This window comes from Natator depressus, chromosome 11 (genome assembly GCF_965152275.1).
Source record: "Natator depressus isolate rNatDep1 chromosome 11, rNatDep2.hap1, whole genome shotgun sequence".
NCBI lineage: Eukaryota > Metazoa > Chordata > Testudines > Cheloniidae > Natator > Natator depressus.
In genome coordinates this window covers 65093836-65117295 of record NC_134244.1, presented here as the reverse complement: position 1 = coordinate 65117295, position 23460 = coordinate 65093836, and the positions used below count along the sequence as shown (strand labels likewise).

At 42.7% G+C, this 23460-nt stretch overlaps 1 protein-coding gene across 4 annotated transcripts in view; it reads left to right on the top strand.

Moving 5' to 3' along the window:
• ERBB4 (erb-b2 receptor tyrosine kinase 4) overlaps positions 1-23460 on the top strand; it is a 966448-nt gene that overhangs the window by 929808 nt on the left and 13180 nt on the right. For all 4 annotated transcript variants that reach the window (XM_074968100.1, XM_074968101.1, XM_074968099.1 and 1 more), the window contains 4 exons: positions 1016-1091; positions 3125-3271; positions 6178-6275; positions 8569-8739. In XM_074968100.1, coding sequence (XP_074824201.1) covers positions 1016-1091; positions 3125-3271; positions 6178-6275; positions 8569-8739 — 492 coding nt within the window. The remainder of the gene's footprint in view (positions 1-1015; positions 1092-3124; positions 3272-6177; positions 6276-8568; positions 8740-23460) is intronic.

Sequence of the window (23460 nt, the reverse complement as noted above, 5' to 3'; positions counted from 1 at the left end):
TACCAGGGTACCTGCAGTTGTAGGTTTATTTGGTGGGGAGGGTTTCTTTTCAATGACATGCTCTATAGTTTCAAAAGAAGATGACCCTTAGTTGGTAGGATATAGTGTATACCCTGAGGCTCTGCTCCTACAAGGCAATATTCATGTCACACACTGCCCATTTGAAGTCAGTTGGTGTTTTGGATGCAAAGGGCTTGCAGGATTGGACCCTTTACACACACACACACACACACACACAAGTCCGGAAATGGAGAAGTTAAAATTCTCATCCCACTATTAACTCATTGTCTTGTAGCATTGGTGATGACTATGTAGGTTGTTATGTATCTGCACTAGTGACTGGCCAGGCTGCCCGTGCTTTGGTTTTGCAAAACCTTGTCAAAATCAAAAGGGTTCCATTTTTTTCCAAACCACCTAAATTTTAAGGGTTCGGACACAATCATTATACTGGCCAAACTGTTTTGATTTTATAATGTTAAATCTGGGGGTAACAAGGAACTGGTTGTTCCAATGTATCTGAACCACCAAAGCTTGTGTGCGGTGAAGGGTTTCTAATAGAAGGTTCTGCTTATTTCTAACCTCAATATATGCTGTGACCCAAAATCTGTTCTGTTCTCTTTCATTGAGGCTCTTTACACCATTCCCATTACTATGATAGCTGAGTGCCTGCTCTGCTTTTCATTACGTGCGTGCAAAATCACCAGGTCAGATTCTGTACCCCGAGCAACCCCACTGAAATCGAGACATGAAGAATTCTATGGGGTTGCACAGACTGTAAATCATTGCTACACTGTCTCTCTGAGGGCTCCTCGCATGTTAATGAGCACAGAATTTGGTCAAGTATTTATTTACTTTATTGTTGTGAGCCTTAATTTTTTAATTTTCTGACTTTGGGGGGTTTTAAATTAGTAACTGAGAGAGGGAGAGAGAACTGGATACCTGGGTTTAGGACCCATTCATATTATTTTATTCATTATTATTTTTTCTAACGTTCATGTATCTTTTTGCTCCCAAGATGCCGATTAAGTGGATGGCTCTGGAATGTATACACTACAGGAAATTCACCCATCAGAGCGATGTTTGGAGCTATGGTAAATCTTGCATGTGACTGTGCTTAAGAATTCATCGCTTGTGAAATACATAACGTTCTTTTATTGCGTCACTGATGTTTATTTATTAACCCATATTTCCAAAAGGAGATAACTGTTACCTTGTGTTTCCTCTATTTTTAAAAAAAATACGTCTAAATTGCATTGTTACCTGTCTTCTGTGTTATTTCCCTGCTCACTAAAATGTTATTTCCCTGCTCACAATGTCCCTGCTGGGTTGCCTGCCAGAAGCTCTGTTTTGGTAGCAGTTTGGCTGATCATTGTGACAGAAAAAAGCCTCTTTTAGTTTCGCCACAGATTGGTAGAAATATGACTGCGGGTCATAATTTCCAACAGTTCCTTGAAAACCAAACTCTGAAAGCTAGGAATGTCAAAAAAACATTTTCTGGCTTATGGGAGTTTCTGTACTACAGTCACATAAAAGGGAATATGTCATAACACAGAACAAACACGGCAAGAGAGAGGGGGAGGGGGAAGAAAGCGAAGAGCAGAGACTGGCTTATTCAGGCTTAGGTTTAATTTCACAAACAATTTTGGAATGGGTGAGAAAGGTCAGGCCACAAGGAATCTAAACTGAAAACCAGGTGATTTCAATATTTAGAGAGTTTATTTAACTGCGTTAACTATGAATATCAGAATGAGCTGTTAGGCATCTGCTTGGTTGTTTGCCTGTTTAACTTGTCCAGCTGTTATTGAGAAAGAATCCTGCACCTTTACAAATGGAATCTCACAGCATCAGACCCATAATAAGTAATTAGAGACACTGGACCTCATCCAAAGTTTCTGTTGCTGAATAGTTTTGAAACAAAGCTGTACAGTATCAACGGAAACTCATTACTCACTTTTACCTGTGGGTAGCAGTAAAATACACTGTTTGCTATTGCCAGGTAGCGATCTTCTTCTGTCCAGCGAAGAAAAATATATGATTATATGAGATTAAAACTGTATGCATAACGCAGCTTCCTCCCCACCCCCAAACTGTGGATTGCCCCAGTTAGCAAAATATACATCTTCCTCCATTATTTATGCAGCTCAATTTAAAACAGGAAGCCCAGCACATCTGTAATTTGAAAGAATAAAACAAGACGATTGACAAGATTTAGTTATTAAACATCAGTGTGGAGGTGAATGGGGGAGAAAACAAATGCATGTTTCACGGATATGTATTTTTACTTCTCTCTCCTCAGATTGGAAGTGACAGTCTGCAAAATACGATTACCAGGCTGGAGGCATATTTTAAATGACCTTTACAATAAAATAAAAGCAAAACAAAGGAGAGTGTTGGGAAAGCAGCAGTATTTTTAATATTAAAGATTGTCTTTTGGGATAAATTCTGTTACTTGTGATATATGTTATTTATCTTTTTGCTTAGCTGCCAAAAAAATCCTCGGGCTATTCAAAAAGAGGATCCCAGGTTTAAATCACAGCATTATCATAACCCAAATCCATAAGGTGATTTAAGAGAAACCAACACAACTGACTGAATGACTTACAAGGCAAAGATGATGACATAACCTTATTCACTCTGCATCATTATGGGAAGTTGATGCTACAATTTAGAGAACATCTTTAGGTTTTTTGCCCCTTACAATAACATCAACCATTCATTTTCCATTTTGATATGATAAAAGAGCAAGGCATATTCTTCTGTTATTGTTTCCATGTATATGTTCTGAGTCTTCCCTATCTGTCATGCCTGCACTCTACACCGCTAATTTGTTCTAAGTCTCCCCTATCTGTCATGCCTGAACTTTTTCTTAACCCAATACAAACAAGAGACATCATCATTAGAATCGAACTCAAGTGCTGTTCCACAGTCTTCCAATAGCTGTTAAGTGGTGGATCCAACGTAAGTCTGAGCAAGCTCTGGACACTTTATACGTGCACTGGTTCTGAGAATGAAAGAGACAGGTTCATCACATTGTAATCCAATATTGGGCCTCAAACTGATCCATAAGGTGTTTTCAACAACTTAAATAAAACATGCCCCTAATCTTATACTCGTTTGTTCCCAGGTGTCACTATTTGGGAGCTTATGACCTTTGGCGGAAAACCCTATGATGGAATCCCGACGCGAGAAATTCCTGACCTGTTAGAGAAAGGGGAACGGTTGCCCCAGCCGCCTATCTGCACCATTGATGTTTACATGGTGATGGTGAAATGTGAGTATCTGTCGTTTTAATATCACTGTGCTCAATGCTTCCAGAACATATTCCATTGCATCTGACAGCGCTTGCTAATAATGCAGACTGTTTCAAAACAAAAAGCTTCCTACGGTTTTATAAATTACATTTGAACATAGCATGCACCTTTCCCCTCCCCCCCTTCCCCCCCCCCATTGCAAAGGATATGAGTTTAGCTGTGAAGGGTTTGAGTTAGCGCCTCTTCTTATTACTGTGAGATGGTATCACACATCCTCGCTATGAAGTCAAAATTGTATGATTGTGATTGTAAACACTTGTCATTTCCATGACAATTGATATTGATGTAAAAAACGATAGCATTAAACATAATTATGGTACATGGGTAGTCAGGCATTGAAAGTGGCAAAGGGAAGAGTTGGTTCCAAAACAGAAATCTCAAATATTGAGGAAAGAAATCCATAATGTTTTTTTATTAAAGAGAAATTGACTTAATATAACAAATATAACACAGCTGAGGATTTGTTTTTGTTTGTTTAGCTGGATCCAGTAGTTTATGGACACGTATATTTTAGCAAAAAATGAAAATAGTTTATATCTGGATTCTCACTTACCGTGCCCTCCTTCCTCCGCAAGAGAGACACAGAGAGAGATGTGTACGCAAATGGATCCTCAAAGCCTAGACTTCTAATTAAAAAAGAATTAGGAACATCTCTGTGGTGTTTCTGACTTCATTTAAGTGAAATTAACATACAGCCATCTCGTCGTTCTAACATGGGCTTTTCCCTTTTGATTTGCACACAAAAAAGAGCAGAACTAAGAAGATAAACTGGAGGAGGTAAATATGTATATTCTTAGGAAGAAATTGGGATTTCTCTCTTCTCAGAGTTGCATTTGTAGCTTGAAGCTTGTCATATGGGTGCAGTAGATCACTCAGAGATTGTTAATGGGATATAGTTCCTTTCACCCCTAACTGCAAGATTAAACCCAACACAGGTCATTAGAGGCTGAAGACTGCCACACATGTTCAGTACAGGGGCTCTCTGGTGGCTTGTGTTTTATAGTTTCATCTAATTCCCAATGAACAAGTGTCCACATCACAAAAATCACAGTCCCTTAGTATCAATATGCACCTCCTTCCTGGAAGTGTTAGCAGAGAGGCCAAGGATTGTAATACCCTAATCTTAGTAATGGCTGTAGGTTTGAGGCACATTGGTCAGATGTTATAAGGTAATTTGCAACCTCGCTTCCTGTACTATATACACTCTGTGGGTAAATAGGAGCTGAATCTTCCACACTGTCCATCTGGAACCTACATGGGCCCTAAAATCCAAACACAAACAATTCTGATAGGGATAAATGGAAGATTTTGTTTTTCAGCAGACTGCCTTTCATTTAGTCTTTCACAGTGCTGATACAAGGGCAATCTACCCCTTATACAGTTTGATTGTCTATGGCTCGGGAATTGTCTTTGTAAGAATTGCATGACATTTCCTCTAATATAGGAATTCTCCTCAATATATCATTTCAGCCATAGAAACTGATTCTGCATGTTTTACTCATGCTGAAGAGTCCCTCAGCCATGTGAATAGTCCCATTGACTTCAGCTGGACTACAGATATGCATACATTTGTGAGAAAGGATTGGAGCATCTATAAGATATGGACGATAAAAGAGCAAGGCACTTGATTATCATGGCATCTAGTAATGCAACGGAATGTAGTTTGGAAGTCGACTAGAAGAGCTAAACACATGGAAGGGGACCATTTGGATCAAACTCAAGAATATTCTAATAGAATACAGTTCTAATGAATAAGAAACAATTCTATAGTGTTGAAAGCAGATGCAGGTAGACGGGATATTCCGGACATCTGAAATTGGGGAAACCATTGCTAATGGGGTACCCCTAATCTTTTAGCACTCTTGCCAAACTGCCTTCTGGCTAAGGAAGCTTTGGTTCTTCTACTTTGGTCACATCTTCAGTGTAATAGGGCTGTGGGAGATAAGGACCATTTCACTGACAGTCCCTGCTAAATGAGGACACATTCCTGGAAAATTGCTGATAGAATCTTTTCGTAGCAGAGATTGGCACTGAGATAAACCAGCAGCTGTTGCGGAGTGGCATTTATCAGTTGCTTTGCACTAACTGTTTTGCAGCAGGCATTCAAAGAGGAGGCTGTTCTTTCTAATGAACTTTTCTGAGAGAATGTGAGAGGGAGAGGGGGGGGGGAAAGTCTTTGCTTGTTTAAGGCGGAATGTGTCTCGATAATAGATATAGCCTGCAGCAGGGCTTATGCCTGCAAATAATGTTAAAGTGTAGCCAATAGCTGACGATGGCAGCACTAATGGTGAGGAGGGAGAAAAAATACTTGAGAGAGGTGAGAGTGTTCAGATCTGTTTAACAGTCTGCTATAACCTGGAATACATTATGGATTAGCAGATACTAGTAGTATTATGATAGTGCCCAGAGGCCCTGATTGAAATACAGGCCCCATCGTGCTAGGCACTGTACAGATCAATAGTAAGAGACATTCCCTGCCCCAAAGAGCTTCTGATCTAAATAGACAAGACTGACAAGCGGGGTGGGATTAGAAAGACACTAGTACCATCCCCATTTTAAAGATGGCAAACTGAGGCACAGATAAATTAAGCTATTTGCCCAAGGTCCCACAGCAGCAAAGCCAGGAATTGAATACAGATCTCCAGGCCTTAACCACAAGATCCGCCTTCCGCTATTTTAGAAGCATTGTTTATTATCATCTTTCCAATTTTCCTGAACAACTGAATTGTGTTTTTTCCTTCTGCAGGCCAAATACACCAGAGGCATCGTTGCACTTCAAACTAAGGATTGTTTCAAATGTTGTTCAAAATGTAATGACAGTCCTTGTTACCAATCAACTTTTTTTTCTTCTTAAATCTGCCCACAGGCTGGATGATTGATGCTGACAGTCGGCCTAAATTCAAGGAATTGGCTGCTGAATTTTCTAGAATGGCTCGAGACCCTCAGAGATACCTTGTCATTCAGGTCAGCAACTCTGGAACATCTGGAAATCATTTTAATTCTGCTTGTAAAATCCCTGGAATGAATATAAGTGCATCAGAAGCTCTCACATCCCCGCTAAAAGAAAAAAGCAGTTGTGATAATAATAGAATCATAGAAATGTCGGGCTGGAAGGAACCTCGAGAGGTCATCTAGGCCAATCCCCTGCTCTGAGGCAAGACCAAGTAAACCTAGACCATCCCTGACAAGTGTTTGTCTAACCTGTTCTTAGAAACGTCAACTAATACTCTAAGATAGCTCAATAGAGAGAGAGAGAGCAATGCTGAGATTTGAAAAAACGGGCGCATGGAATTCAATTCCTAACTCCATATTTACATTATCCCAAATCTACCCCACACTCCGCTGGCGCACTGTGTCCAGTTCTGGGCTCCACGTGTCAGGAAAGATGTGGACAGATTGGAGAGAGTCTAGAGGCGAGCAACAAAAATGATAAAAGGTTTAGAAACCCTGACCTGTGAGAAGATTTTCAAAATGAAAACTGGGCCTGAGTAAAAAAGACTGAGCTGGGACCTGATAAGAGTCTTCAGTTATGTTAAGGGCTGTTATAATGAGGACAGTGATCAATTGTTCTCCATGGCCACTGAGCGATGGACAAGAAGTAATGGGCTTAATTGGCAGCAAGCGAGATTTAGGTTAGACATTAGGAAAACTTTCTAACTATCAGGGTAGTTAAGCTCTGGATCAGGCTTTCAAGGGAGGTTGTGGAATCCCTGTCACTGAAGGTTTTTAAGAACAGGTTGGACAAAGAAATGGCGATGAATAAAAATTGCAGTGCCAATAACATAATTATTAAATACCAGAGGCCAGAACATGGAATCCGTTTGGGCCAGATTCTGATAGGCTGACTCACAATGATCAATACAAACAGTTCAGTGGAACAATTTGATCAGTAAAACAATAGTCAGCATGAATAATAGTATCATAATGTGTCCTTTTCCTCGCAATACTCCTCACTGAGCTCAAAGGGGAGTAATGTTTAAAAAATGAAGGCCGCAGAAAACTTGCCTGGATAATTATTTCACTAACTAAAAGAATTTACTGCATATGTTGTACTTCCTTTCGTTATCTTTTTAATCTCATTATCAAGGTAATTTGCTATATAATCTGGTGGGTATTTCATCATTTGAGGTCACCCATGTGGCCTCTTTCATTGTGCTGTTTGGCCTCTTCCATAGTGCTCTTTTAGGACACTAAATGACAAATGCTCACCTCAATTTAACTCCATTGCAGCACTCGTGTCTCGGCCCTTGTGGAAAGTCCTATGGAATATAATCAGGAATGATAACCTCTCCATGAGTGAGGTAAGATCTTTTATTGGGCCAACTTCTGTTGATGAAAGAGACAAGCTTTTGAGCTCCTCTTCAGGTCCTTTCACCAGTTGTCTCTTTCACCAGCAGAAGTTGGTCCCATAAAAGATATTACCTCACCCACCTTGTCTCTCTAATATCCAGGGTGACTACAACACTGCAAACAACCTCTCCATTGGAGTTTTAAACCAAGCTATAGAATTCTATGGCAGGGATATAATTCTCTGTTAAATTCTACAGCATGGTTAAACAATTCTCTAGATAGGACTTTATTCTCTATTAATTTATATAGGTTTTTAGTGTAATTTCTGTAGATCACGAGCTCTTTGAAGCAGGGGACTGTATTTTGTTCTGTGTTTGTACAGGACCTAGCACAGTAGGGGCTTGATCCCTGACTGGAACCATGGGCACTAAGGCAATCCAAATGTTGTCATTACCTAGTTTAATTCCTATTGATTTCATCCCTATTAAATTCTTATAAGGCCTTCCATGTGGCTAACAGGGGAGTTTCACACAATAAATCTTTAAAAGACCCAAATAAAAATAAAATAAAATAAAAAGCAAAGAAGCCCACTTTCCATATTTTATACATATATATTTCCTGCATTAGCCTTCATATCTCAAATATTTCACAACATACATCAGACCTTGCCAGAAGCTGGTCTACTGGGTCCAGAATTGAGTTTATTTTAAAAAAGAAAGAAAAAAAAGTTCAAAAACAGGAATGCAAAACATTTATTTTTGCTTGCTTAATGCAGTTACTCCCCTCCTGTCATTGTATTCCCAGCCAAAAATCAAAATAAACTCTGTAGCTGTGGTGATGTAGGGCAACCTGAGTATAGGCATAGTCTCTGCACCATGACTGCCAGGTGGTATAGAAAGCAGGTCACCATGCTCATAGAATTAATTCAACTCTGTGTTATTTTCCTCCGTCCATGTGACACATTCAGGGTGATGACCGTATGAAGCTCCCCAGCCCAAACGACAGCAAATTCTTCCAAAATCTGCTGGATGAGGAAGACCTGGAAGATATGATGGATGCTGAGGAATATTTAGTTCCTCAGGCCTTTAACATCCCTCCTCCTATCTACACCTCCAGGGCTAGAATCGACTCCAACAGGGTAAGAGCAGTTACTGACTCGCAAAACCATGTCTAGAGTTTTAAGTGCTCTAATCACGCATAAGCCTGAGTTACCCTGGGAAATTTGAGCTTAAAGTGCATGGAGAGTGACTATAAAAATGGTATCATGGGGTTCCAAGTTTATTGTGTCTCCGTGAATTCCAAATCAATAGCTCCGCTCACCAGTGAACAAAGGTATTCTTTGAACAGCCAGTCCTGAATCCTCAGCCTAGGATTGTAAGGCCACGCTGTGTTCTTTCTGGACAGTGAATCATCAGTGCCAGTAATCACGAGTCTTTCAGTCTACATCTGCCATGCAAACCCATTACCTGTAAAGGGACTGCACAGGGGTAACCGAGTGCAGCTGGAATTAAGTACACAATCTTGTCAATGCATCTTGAGTGAGAATGGAATCTAGCTCTTTCTCCAGTCTATCTATGGGCTCTTTTACTACAATATCTGAGCACCTCACACTCTTTACTGCATTTAGCCTCTCAACCCTAAGAGATAGGGCTATTATTCACATGTTACCAATGGGGAACAGTGGCACAGAGAGGCTAAATGACTTGCCCAAGGTCACACAGGAAGTCTGTTGCAGAGTAGGGGAGTGAGCGCCAGTTGCCTGAATTGCTGGCTAGCTCCCTACAAAAAAAATTACTGTGGCAACAAGTCTCAGAGCCTGGGTCAGCTAATTCGGGCTCACACTATGGGTCTAAAAATATCAGTGTAGATGTTCCCACTTAGGCTGGAACCTGGGCCCTGGAACTCGGCGAGTGGGGTTGGTCTCAGAGCTTGGGCTTCAGCCCGAATGGGAATGTCTGCACTGCTGTTTCTAGCCCTGTAGCGTGACAGTGAGTCAGTGGACCTGGCTCTGAGACTCACTGCTGAGGGTTTTTTTGTTTATTGGTTTTTTTGCTGTGTGGACGGACCCATGGACTTCAGAGCATCCTGCCTTCTGGCTCTGCACTTCTAACAGGAGCTTAGAAATGTTTAACTAGGATTGGTGATCTGGTGTCCTCTCTGAAGTGAGGAGAGATGACTCTAAATGCACCAGATTAGGATAAGAAGTTGTCATTTTTGCGTAGACACATTTTTCCAAGGGAAACCACATCTAAAGCACTGACCACAGTCTCTCCAGAACAGGCATGGCGTTTGATTTCCAGCAGTGCTAAACACCCACAGCTCCAGCTGGAACCAGTGGGACCTCAGCATGTGCTTAAAGTTAAGCAAGTGCTTAAGTGCTTTCCTGAATAGAGATGCTTTCCTGAACGAGGGCCATAGTTGGCTGAGCTTGCGATATACATCCATAATGCGTCTCCAGACTGTCTTGGGTCAGCGAAATTAGGCTGTAAATTGGCACAGACGATAACAACATCCAGTAATCACCACCATTATTGTGGTTTACTCTCACAGTTTGATTAACAGCAATGACATTTGTTCCTTACTGCTGAGAAATCGTCCGATTCCCTCCTTAAGCCAAGCAGTTCCAAATTCATGCAGTAGGATGGATTAATCATTTCCCATAAATAAAAATAGATGTATTTGAACCTCAGTTCCACTTGCAAGGTGCTTCTCGTGATCACTGTCAGCTTACACTGGAGAACTAAAATAACTTCCTTTTACAGGGCCCCATCTCCACATAGGGAAAAACAACATGAGTTTGAGCTCACAGGGTTGCCACCTGAGCACTCCTGTGTGAGGGTGTGGGATTTACTGCCATTATCGAAGGGTCTTGGCTCCAAGTCCCATGAAGCTTGGGAGAACCCTCACCACTCTACCTTCCCTCCTGGCTGCTATGGGAGCCTGGATCAGGCAGGATCCATGCAACCGTCATGGGTACATCTACACTGCAACAAAAACCCCACAGCACCGAGTCTCAGAGCCCGGATCAATTGACCCTGGCTCGCGGGGCTCGGGCTGCATCCTTCCCCTGAGTGGGTTTCAGAGCCCAAACGTCTACACTGCTATTTCTAGCACCACGAGCCTGAGTCAATTGCCCCCAGCTCTGAGACTCGGGGCCCTGGGTTTTTCCTTTCAGTGTAGACGTACCCAGTGACACCTGCCCCTTCAAGTCCTCTTCCGAGAAGAATGTCACATTATAAGAGGAAACCAGCGTTATCTAATGCTGAGAGGGCAACGTTTTCTGACACTGGGCTGCCAGTGCGATTGGGTATAGGGTGATGGCTCTGAATTTTCCTAGAGCGTCCTATAAGTCTAGCGTTTTCACCAATATAATATTATACTTTCTCAATAGTTTTCACTCTATGGGTCAAACTTCCTGGGCCAGCTATGGAAGGCCCCAAATGCAGTGTAACCAATGAGATATCGGTTTACTAAAACGGGGGTAGGACATGGAGAGCCTACAGAGTCCATTCGCACCCTCTGCATGCCATTGTGCCGTACTCCCCGGGGGCTCCAGTCACCCTAATTAACAGGCGCTATTTTTAGGGGGGGTGGGGAAGGAGACTGCTGAGGGTGTGGCCGATGAATGTACAATTTATATATAATAGCAGCTTCTGGAATCAGCAGAGGCTGACTCCTCTCATGTGACAGGGATATTAACCATTATAACGCAGAGCCATGTCAGATGTCTCGGGTCAGCACATAAAACCTGGTCTCTTGCTAGCAGTCGTGTGTCTTACATTTATTACAGGAGTCACCAGGCAGCATGCACACACATGCAGGCATACACATGGCTAGATTTCAGGAGAACTAAATCAAGCATAATGCTGAAGTACCTCCCTGGTGTATCAGACACGCTGTGTCTAAGATACATAGTTGCCATAGAGGCTCCTGATTTCTAACACAGATAGTTTTTTCCCCCTGGATATAAGCTCTGCTCTGTTTGCTCTGCAGTTGCAATAATGCAGATAATAATCAATGGCGATAAGACGGCCAATGTTCCTCCTCTAACCATTCAGGTTGATCTAAAACTAAATGCGCAGTAGCTCCTTTAAGAAGTATTCTTTCCACTGTGCATACTTTAAGTACAGATGGATGTCAGTTGCAGGACTCACACGGAACTGAAATACCTTCAAGTATGTGTACATGCAATGCTTTGAGTCTGGCTTACTCTGTTTCCTTTGGGTGGCTTGGATTTATGCTTGTTTGCTGTAATGACTATTAATATTAAATGAACTCATTATGATCAGTGTTATTCCTGTGAATACCAAATACATTGAGGCAGCTCAGTCAGTTTCTGTTCATTGTTACTGGAAAATTAAATTTTATGTGAACGTCTCCATGCTGCTTGGTTAGGGCAAAATACAGAGCCCAATAGCTACGGCATCTTCACGTCTTTCCTGGCGACGAGGTGCTTGAAACATACAGCCCTGCACTTATTGCCCTGGTGGTTTTAATTTTAAAAACTGAGGCACGCGTACTGTGAGCCGCTAATGTGCTCTTTCTCTGGGCATATTGCACAGAACCTCTTGGCTTCAATGTGCCCTAGCACAATTCTAGCAAGGGCTCAGGAAAGCAGGGAGATTCTGAGCCTCTTTGTGTTTAGACACTGAAGTCAGTGAACTGAAGTAAGAGCACTTGTTCGCTAAGGAAAGCTGTGAAGTTTCTGCTGTACAATCCTACATCCAGGCCAGGTGATGCTAGGGTTAGGCACCAATGAATGAGGATATTCATAAGACAAATACAAAAAAAACCCAAACCAGTTTAATATACAGTAGTGACTTAAAGCTGTATCCCGTAGGAAAAAGGAAACCTCAGTGGGATGAGACATGCCCTCCACTGAAATAAACAAGGCATTGCCTTCCTAATCTTCTGGAATCTGTTGAGATAGGCTGGAGGCACAAGGGCAAAGCCTCCCGTTACTCCACCACCACACACACACTGTTTTCCTGGCAGCCCATGCAACCAAAACTCCTGTTTGTGGCTAACTCATGGACTCCCTCGGAGAAGAGTTCCTCCTTAAAGGGGCGTTCCCCAGAATGTAAGGGGCGCCCTGCAAAAGTTAATACAGGGGCTGGTCTGTCCAGAAAATTGGGATTTCAGCTAAACTACATTTTTCACATCAAGTGTCTGCTTTCCGGGGAAAATGTTGACTTTTCATCATCCAAAAAGTTCCAAAATCAGCAAAGGGGTTAACGACTGGTGGGTTTCCAGTACTTCGTGTCCTGTTTGGGTGAATAACGCCATGCTGGTGACAGTCTAGTCATTGCCACTGCAGTGGTTATATAAGCCCAAGACTTTCGTTGCTAGCGCTAGCAAACCGCCTACATTCACAACCATACAATTATCGACTCGGGTTTTTTAACAAGTACTGTACTGTCTGAACAGGTACAGTGTTAGAACAGAGGGAAGTCTCTTTTGTTTTCGCGTTTGTGCACCACAATGCTTTTACCTTGGCTAATTCTCACTGCTGCTAACTGTTCGTGCTGTTCAGCAGCTCCTCTGAATGTGGCCCTTGTTCCTGTGGTCTGTACACTGTATTTTATAGACGCCCTTGATGCCATCTGTGTAGGCAAGAGTCAGGGGATATTTCACTGCTGAACCTCTACTTATAATTAAGTCACTCCAGAGTGAAACAGGGCAAAGTCTCATCGAGGCTCTTCATTTGTTTTTAAAAACACATAAACATCTGGGTTTTAAAGGGAGCGAAGAAAAGAAGAATGAGCATGATGATAAATAGTATTTTATAGGGACATGGCAACTTTCGTTACAGATGTCGGGCACAGTTTTTAGAATTGAGACGTCTGCTACGTGGAGCACACCAGAGCTCTGGCTTGACTAAACTCCTTCACCACATAGCCCTGGTCTACACTAGGACTTTAGGTCGAATTTAGCAGCGTTAAATCGATGTAAACCTGCACCTGTCCACACGATGAAGCCCTTTATTTCGACTTAAAGGGCTCTTAAAATCGATTTCCTTACTCCACCCCTGACAAGTGGATTAGCGCTTAAATCGGCCTTGCCGGGTCGAATTTGGGGTACTGTGGACACAATTCGACGGTCTTGGCCTCCGGGAGCTATCCCAGAGTGCTCCATTGTGACTGCTCTGGACAGCACTCTCAACTCAGATGCACGATTGTTTGCCGTTGCTCTGACGCAGGGAGGGCGACTGACGACACGGCTTACAGGGTTGGCTTACAGGGAGCTAAAATCAACAAAGGGGGTGGCTTTACATCAAGGAGTATTTCAGGCAGGACTTCACAGAGGGTTCCAATAAGAAATGGTGCACTTAAGTTATTGTTCTTATTGGAACAAGGAGGTTAGTCTGGCCTCTGATTGATACATGGCTAGATTTACCTCGCTGCACCTTCTCCGTGAGTGACTGCAGTGTGACCTAGAGGAATGAGTCCCCTAGACAGGGGGTGGAGGGGGGGGTTTGCAAATGAGTACAAAACAAATCTGGTCTATTTCTTGTTTTGATACACTCCATCTATCTTTTACATCTTTGGCTGGCAGCAGACGGTGCAGAAGGACTGCATGCCATCCACATCTCATGGCTGCTGGGCAGAAGATGGTACAATAGGACTGCTAGCCATCCTCACCTCTTGCCTGCCCGGCAGAAGATGATGCAATAGGACTGCTAGCAATCCGTATCACCTGCCTGCTCACCATAAGATGGTTCAATAGGACTGACTGCAGGACTAAAGAGAATGACTTGATCAAGTCACTCCAAATTTAGTCCCTGGGCCCATGTCTGCCCAGGCGCTCCTGATCGACCTCACACAGGCGACCAGGAGCACCTCGGACATGACGATGACAGCTACCAGTCCTATTGCACTGTCTGCTGCCACAAGGCAATGGGTTGCTGCTGCTGTGTAGCAACGCAGTACCGCGTCTGCCAGCACCCAGGAGACATACGGTGACGGTTACCTGAGCGGGCTCCATGCTTGCCATGGTATGGCGTCTGCACAGGTAACTCAGGAAAAAAAGGCGCGAAACGATTGTCTGCCCTTGCTTTCACAGAGGGAGGGAGGGAACGGGGGCCTGACGATATGTACCCAGAACCACCCGCGACAATGTTTTAGCCCCATCAGGCATTGGGATCTCAACCCAGAATTCCAATGGGCAGCGGAGACTGCGGGAACTGTGGGATAGCTACCCACAGTGCAACGCTCCGGAAGTCGACTCTAGCCTCGGTACTGTGGAAGCACTCTGCCGAGTTAATGCACTTAATCCACTTAGAGCATTTTGTGTGGGGACACACACACTTGAATATATAAAACCGATTTCTAAAAAAACAACTTCTATAAATTCGACCTAATTTCGTAGTGTAGACATACCCATAGGTGGCTACGTAGGAGCCTAGAGGGCGGGGCCTCTGCTGTCAGTCGGACTTCAAAGTGGAGTACTTTGCATTTGTCCTTATTGAATTTTATCCTATTTACTTCAGACCATTTCTCCAGTTTGTCCAGATCATTTTGAATTTTAATCCTATCCTCCAAAGCACTTGCAACCCCTCCCAGCTTGATATCGTCCACAAACTTTATGTGTGCTCTCTATGCCATTATCTAAATCATTGATGAAGATATTGAACAGAACCGGACCCAGAATCTCCTCTTAGGTATTGCCGGTTAGTTTTGGTACCATTTCCTGCTTTTTAAGGCGTTGGGTTTTTTTAGTCCAAGTCCTCTACTCTTTCTGCTTTGCGTCCCCCTTAAGAAGTTTTGGATGGATTTTAGAGTTTAATCAATGTTTTTTGTCATCAGACTAGCTTCAGTCATTTTTGTCTCCTTGTCCCTGGGAAATGTCTCATGTCATGTATCTGTTTCTAGCCCCTGTATTGGAAATCCAACATCAAAACGCGGTTTTTATGCCTAATACCCAGATAGCATATAAACAGAAATTGAAACTGACTGGTCTAATTTTATTGCTTAGGATGAGTAGATTATAAAAAAAGCATCACATCTGATGTAAAATAAATTAGATTAAAGCAGTTCAGTTTTACTGGTGTATCTTAAAAGACAGATAATTTACAATGTCTCTTTAAAATATGCTACATTTGTGACAGAAATAAAAGGAGAGGGAAATTCATCTGTAGGGATCAAACAAAACACATGTGGCCCGACGGTATATTTTTAGTGCCAGATTCCATAGCCTTATAACAAGTAGTACCTCGCTCCATGAGCAGTCCTACTGAAATTAGCAGTGCTGCTCAGGGAGAAAGGCACAGCATGAGCAAGGGTATCAGAAGCTGGCTCTTAACATGCTCCATGGTATCTAGCTGTTGAAGGTCATGTTGCAAGAGTTGCCCTAATCTTGTCCCTCTTGTTTTTTCTCTGACATATATGATCCCGAGCCACAGCGTTTAGCTCCAGATTCAACCTTTCTAGTTTGGGGGGCTATTTGTTCTGGGTTTTTTAGTTTGGACACATATTTGCTACCAATTTAATATATATTTGTGCTCAGCCGGCTGTGCTCTTGCCTTGCAGTGGGCTTACCCTCCCACAGTTAGAATTACCATGAGTTCACACTCCCACCAAAGGACAGTAACCAGTCCAGGGGACCACAGCTGTACTTTGCAAAAGCTATCAGCATGTGAAATGGAAATGTACTGAGCTTCACTGTCACTGGTTTAAAATCACGGCGCATCTGCCTCATCTATGAATAGCTGTTGGCTCTGTTAACAAACAAGAGAACTTGCAGCTGATTCACTTCATCGTCTCTTCTCCAAAAAAAAGTCAATGGCTATAAAGGGAGTGACTGCCAAATATTTCTAAACTCCACTGAGGAGGCACTCTGTGAGTTTCTAAAAACCATTTTTATTCAGGAAGCACAGCTGGAAGAGAGGGTGAAGCTGACCAGAAAGACCAGACCCCAGATTTTCAAATGCCCAGACCCCTCAGTGAGGGTCAGAGTTCAGAAAGAATCCCATTTAGGCACCTAAATAGGGACCAATTTTTTTAAAAAGTGCTCAGCACCAAGAAGATTGACTTGTGGTATGATACATGTGGCTTATTTTCAAAAGAGTTCAGTATGCAACATACTGAGTTTTTGGAAATTTGAACACTTATTTTGGTGCCTAAGTGGGACCTGAGCTCTTTTAAAAACCTATTCCTGACTTGTGGGTGCCAAATTCACTTGAAACTTTAGCCTACAATGCAAGTGGCTCCTATGCAACCAAGTAGATGGTACAAAATGTATGAGTCTCCACACCACGCTCACTTTAAAATGCACTGACACTCCAAGCGTCGTCCCATCATTGCAGATACCTTATACAGCCCTTACTGGTACCAAGGGATGTTTGTAGCTGGCCCGGGAACTTAACAGGGGGGCCAGGGCACAGCGTGTTCATCATTCTGGATGATAGAAGCAGTTGCACTGAAGCACTACAGGAAGGGTCAAGGTGCAGTAGTCAATGTTGTATTGCTGTACACCCACGCCAGCTGGAGGGCAGAAAAAAATCTTGGAAAACGCAGAATAGACAATTCTGCATAGTTCAAGAGCTAGGACAGCGGACTAGGAGTCAGGAAATAACTGACTCAATGAAATTTTTGACCAAAAAAAAATCACGTTCTTTGAAAATGGTCACATTTTTTGGCAAAAACCCCTGAATACCCCAAAACATTAAAGTTTTTGGCTTATAGGTGAAAACCAAAAAAAAAAAAAAAAACTGATTAGGAAAAGCCACTGAAGTGCCTCAATAAGAGTAGCTGTTTGAGTGCCTTCTGCCCCGTTCTCCTCTATGGGTTGGGCTTCTGAATGGGACTACCTCTCCCGTGAGTCCATGGAACTCCCATGATGCATCACAGCGGTCCATCAAGAGGGGAGACGATGGTGCATCATGGGAGATGTAGTCTGTCCAGGGATTATACCCCCTAAACATATTTTTAATGAGGACCATATCCACTTGGTATAAAATGACTTTTGGTAGCCAATGTAAAGATGCTGCCTTCCTTATTTGTTAAATGCTGATAACGGAAAAGAATCAGAGCTATAAAAAGAAGCAAAGCTAGATGGAGTGGGGTAGGATGGAGGGGAGGGTTAGATTTAGAATGCTAATGATTGCTTTATCCAAATCAGTTGGATGGCTATTTCTTTTAAAGTATTATTGCCACCAGATTCCCAGCCCTAAATCATCCCAGCATCTCATCAAGAAGCCTATTCTTTGCGTTAAGAGACAAAGAGTGCACAATTATGGGTTTCTTTTCCCTTTGCATAACAAAATGGAGAGATTATCATCAAGTTACTATTCAGATTTTAGGAGAATTTTTTTTTTAAAAAAACTCACCATCTTTATCTAGTGGAGCTCCCTGTTCAGGCCAGCACGCTGTAATGATTACTCCTGTAAAGGCTTCGGAGGAGATGTGCTCTATTTCATTCTCAATGAGGGCTGATGGCATTTTGAGAGGCTCAGAATAGCCTTTGATTACTGGGTAAAACAGAATGGGGAAGCTGGTTGAGGGGGGGATTGCCATGAGCACTCCTCATCAGCTGTCTATTATGCTTTTTCTGCTGGGAACATATCGCAATCACAAATCACAAGCACGTTGTGTTTTTAGCTTCCTTTCCCTGCTTGTCAAAAGTTGTGTGCTTTAAAGTTCAGAGTTCTGGTTTAACAGCCATGTACAAAGGGGTGATTTTCAGACTCTATGGTTCCGTCAGGTACCCACTGCATAAAAGCAAGGCCAACATCTTGACACTGTCATTGTACAGACTATTTTTATAGTCGTTAGAAACTGGCACATATTCTCCTCTACACTGTGGGGACATGCCAAGTGTTATTGGGGTATCATTCGTTGTACAGTGCAAGGGACCCAGTGTGGGCGAAAGAATGACAGGGGATCAGTCCTGAGGAAAGTGAAATGGATTGAAAAGAAGGATTAGAGAGAGGAACAAGAATATGGAGCCTCCCCCCACCCACAGGCCCTTGGCTTTCCTTCCAGCCTGTTTGATGCCCAGACTGAATTAATGTAAAGTAAGTCAATTTTATATGAAAAAAATACTCGCGCATATATCAATATGGCATGCTGAAAGCCAATTAGTTAGTATGAAGGTTTAGGCCTATTTTGCATGCCTTTCCCAATACTTCCCCGACGTCTTTTCAACAGATAGTTAATGCTATGCAGCAAAACACTTCTGGTTTATTCACAGACAAGGGATAGTGCTGGGCAATGGCAGTGTGCCCGGACTCCCAGCTGCAAGGCTGTAGAGAGCAGCTCATTCTAAAACTTAGGATCATGGGTGTCGCTGGGGCCACGTTAGCCCCCACCGTAAACTGGATCAACCTCAGAGGCCATGGAATCTGCCAGTGATTGCCAGAACACCAGGTGTTCTGACGTCCCTCTCCTGTTTTTTGGTGCACCAGCTCTCTGTGAGCCAGGACTTCCCCTGCATGGGAAATCCACTGCTGTCCTATTAGAGCAACTTGCCAACCCCTTGAGCTGTTCCAGTTTGGCTAACAGCAAGGGGCAAAGCCACCCTCTTACAAAAAGGTCCCTGAACTCTTTAATGTCCCCGGAGAGCAGACAAGACCTTGGTTTATAAGGTCTCCTCTGAAAGTCCCATGCACAGTAAGCTGCATGGAACCTGCCGTAATTTATCTTCCTTGGAAGGACTCGAATCGAGTCGACCCTGTTGGGATAGCTGCAGGGAACCAAGGTGTTTCAAAGCCGAGACTTAGTCTACAAAGCCCTCTAGATATCATTGTACAAACATTGATTCATTTATATGTATCATTATATAGACCAATTTTGTTTTACAAAATTTCCCTTTCTCCTTTTGGTTTCGGGTCAGATATATTTGTTGTGGGTGGTATAAAGCCAGAGCAGAGTAAGCGGCTCACTCAGTGGTCAGAAGGAGGCCCTGAATCTTCTGGGAGGAGGTGGATGTTTTCCAGGGGAGCGGTTTCCAATTTCAATTTAATTTCAGTTTGGGTCAGTTGTAAACACCAGCCTGTTCCTTTGAAATGTATCTGGTGTTTGCTCTGGGCTGATGGGACAGCTATGGATTGTTTATTCTGTCTGTAGCACTACCAGAGTATCCAAAGCACATTAGTTAGATCCAGTGGCGTAAACCAGCTGTCCTTATTCCTGGTGGACGGCTGAAATCTTTATGCTTACAGCAGCAGCTGTGCAGTCAGGTACATTTAGGAGGCCACAGTTTGGTGACTTAAGGCTGGATACTCACTCAGTTTCTATCAAGACAGTTTCTGTTGATTAGCTATTCGTAGGTACAAGCAGCCCTGGCATGGAATTCCACAAAGAGAGGTAGGCCGAGCATGTATGAGGTCCAAAATGCATGTGTAAAAGATGATATAAACCATGCACTGTGGTGCAGTCATTTACTCCTGTGAAAAATGGGTGGGAAATGTTGTCATTTGGATGTTGGGAGTATTTTACTCCTACTTTGCCCTCACTTTGTGCAGGTGTAAATAACTATCCAAGATGCATAGTGAAGTGGGGGAGGGAGATTTGTATGTGAGCACGAGAGAAAGATTTATGAGACAAATTCTGAGGTTATTGCTTCATTTTTATTAAAGCAAACTCCAAGAGCCGGGTGCCGGTTAAGGTCAGTTGGCTTCCTTTCTGAGTACCACGCAGTAGAACTGTTAAAGAATCCCCTTTAAGAAATTCCTAATTTCCTGTGAACATTTTGGGGGTTTTGAATGAAAAAAACAAACCCCAAACTCATTTTTAAACCATAAACAGAATCAAACCCTACAGATTTTCCCATAAATTATTTTGGTTTTCAATTTCCATTTTTTTGCTGAAAAAAACCAGAACATTTCAACCAAAATGACAATGTTTGCTTTGGTCGAAAGAGCCATTTTTAGTCCAAAAATGTTCCACAACAAACCTCTTTTGACTAGCTCCTTCAGTGAGTCATTTTGATAGGGCGTAAACCCTGATGCCTGAGAGCACTTATCCAGCGGTCCTGCCAGAGATTTCAGCAGGGGTTTAACTCCCAACAGGACAGCTCTTCTCTGCTACATAAATTGCCAAGTATATCAGGCAAAATGCACCTCTAGTCCTGACCACTGGACAATATACATCTGAGTGTTCTTTGGAACCACATGGCAGCCCAGATACTGGAGAGGAGGTCCGGCAATGAAGCAGTTAAAAGATCATATTAGCATCACATGTAGCTGACTACTACAAGTATTCTTCCTGAGTACAAGCCTGCCTGACCTCCCCGGGTCTGTACGCAGGTGGCTACCCCGAGCCATAGCCAATGTTCACACTGCTAGTTTGAGTGTGCTAGCTCAAGCAAACCAAGTATGTGTCTCTCTGCTGTAGTCAGAGGGGCTATTTGCAGAGTTAGGTTTGGCTCAGCTTGAGCTTGGCAGACTCTGCCTTGTAGTAACGAAAACACCCTGGATAATGTGAATTTAGGGTTGATTAAAACAAGAAGTGGCTCCAGTTTTGCAAACTTCCTTATCAAATGTTTGTGTTTCCTGTCTGACAACAATGAAAACCAGCATCCCAGCGGCACTCAGAGCTGCTGCGTGAAAGAACCAAACTTGGGGATGTTGGACCCTCACCAGGGATAAAAGGGATGCGGGTGCAGGGGTGAGCACCCCGAGTCTCATCTGGTAGTGTCAAGACTCACTGATTCTCAGCACTTCCTGCCACCTGAAAGATGCCGAGTGCAGCTCTGGAGAAGACTGTGTGTCCAATCAACCTGGTCCAGGGGAGGGAAGTGGGGAAGATGCTGTGATCAGGGTCCCATAAGCACTGCAGAAGGGGCTATTGGAAACGGAGTGTGAGAAACACAACTCAGAACGATAATGTGGGCAAGATCCCATCAGCGTAAAATGAAAGGAGACGCGGAAGAGGGGCTGTTCCAATGTCTGTGTAGAGTCCAGTATGGAGCTGCTGGTTTATCTTTGTTTTCACTGCATTTTAACGCATCACCACAACAACATTCTGTCCCCGCTATGAAGAGAGGAGCTATTGACTGAGCGAGATTGCAGAGGCTAGGAAATGGAAAACAGATTAGCAGACAGAGAGCAATAACACAAAGCAATACCCACAAAGGTCTTATTTACCTTTGTTTTATTGAAGCTCATTTTACACGCATGTTAGAAGTTATAATAGCTCTTATGTCTGTGGCATTTAATACCACAAGGCCCTCTGGAAGGGCGTAGGGAATGGTTTTGCCAGTTTTTATGTTTTGTCTGTGTACTTTGCCTTGTGCTTGAAATGGAGTCACAGACCAAAGAAGCTGGAATCTCACATGTTCCTTGTGAGGGATGCTGATGGACCCTTAGAAATGCTGGGTTCTCTATAACCTATAATCAGGGTTTAAATTTAGGGGGATGTATATAACATAGATGTCCAGCCTATATGTTCAAAAGTGACCATTGATTTTTTCAGTCCCCAGCTTGAGATACTTTCTGAAAAATCAGCCAATTTTATTTAAAGTGCTGAGCATGTGCCTGCCAATAATCAGACTTCCTCAAGGGGGATCTCAAGTTGAGCACCCGGACCTGGAGCAAAGCAAAAATCACTAGTTGCTTTCGGAAACCTAGGCCCTGTATGGGAGGGAAAAGGCACAGTATAGAGTTCTGTTTATTTTCTATCATTCAGACCCTACTTATACTAAAACTTTTCTTTCCAATGAGTGTGTAAAATGCAAGTACAACCCGAACCAAAAATGTAATAATCCACAAAGTATTTTGTATCAGATTTATAATTTCAGCTATTGAAACTTCACCATTGGAAATATTAAAAGTATTCTGTCCCACACACCCCCGCCCTCCCCCCCAAAATGTAATTTGCTGGCCAACGAAAAGAGACACAATAAAATACAAGTTGGCTTGGTTCTCAAGTACAAAAAGTTGTTTTTGAAGCCTACAAAATTATGACATCACATTGTAATTAGGAGGCAATTTAACAACATTTAAACAACAATTATATCACATTTTCAACCCACTAATTTGCACCACAGCTGTTCTCTTTGCCTCCTATTTTGGAAAAATGACTGCAGAGCTTTAATGATGGCAAAAAATAAAATGAATTTAAAAAGTAACTGCTCAGACAACAATAGATATGAACAGAGCCTTGTTTAGTAGTCTATGGTGAGAATTCTATGGTTAGCATTTATGGCGAGATAAAGGAAATGCATGAGGGAAACATCATTACTGTGATGTTACTTGGCAGCATGTGTAGTGTGAAGGTTGCTGACCAGAGGTTGTGAGCATAAGCTACCATAACTGCATTCATGTTGGTATGTCCCCTCCAGATGTCTTGGAATGGGGTTATTCTAAGAGGGTCTTGTAATGGGTTATTCTAAGGGGGTTAGTTAATTTGTTACGGTCAGGCAGCGTATATTTAATTGAAAGCCTAATAGCCAAGAAAATATGGAGACAGTATAGAGCTTTTAGGGATGACTGCATGATTCCTGGTTAATGGAGCAAAGCAAACCCATGGTTGTTTCATCTTAGAACAAACAAAAATAGAAGGTGTATTGTTGTGTATTCCTTCCCTATTATACAAATATGATTCCATTCAAACTGAATAATATAGTCATTCCACCTGCAAGCAAGCAAGGCAGCAAAAAGTCCTGTTTCCTCCCAGCTGACAGAAAGACTCAACTCTTTTTTTTTTTTTTGCTGTCTGCAGCTTAGAGGCATAGGACCCCCCCGTGTTGATTCATACACAGCGTTCCTCTGGCATCTGACTCTTTTACACTTTTCTAATCTCCTGGACAGCAGGAAGGATGTTGAGCTGATCAGAGGACAGATGAAGACAAGAAAGGAGCACGAAGAGATAGCTAGAGAACTCCTATTCCTGATTCAGGTTCCTTGCTGTTTCCGAGA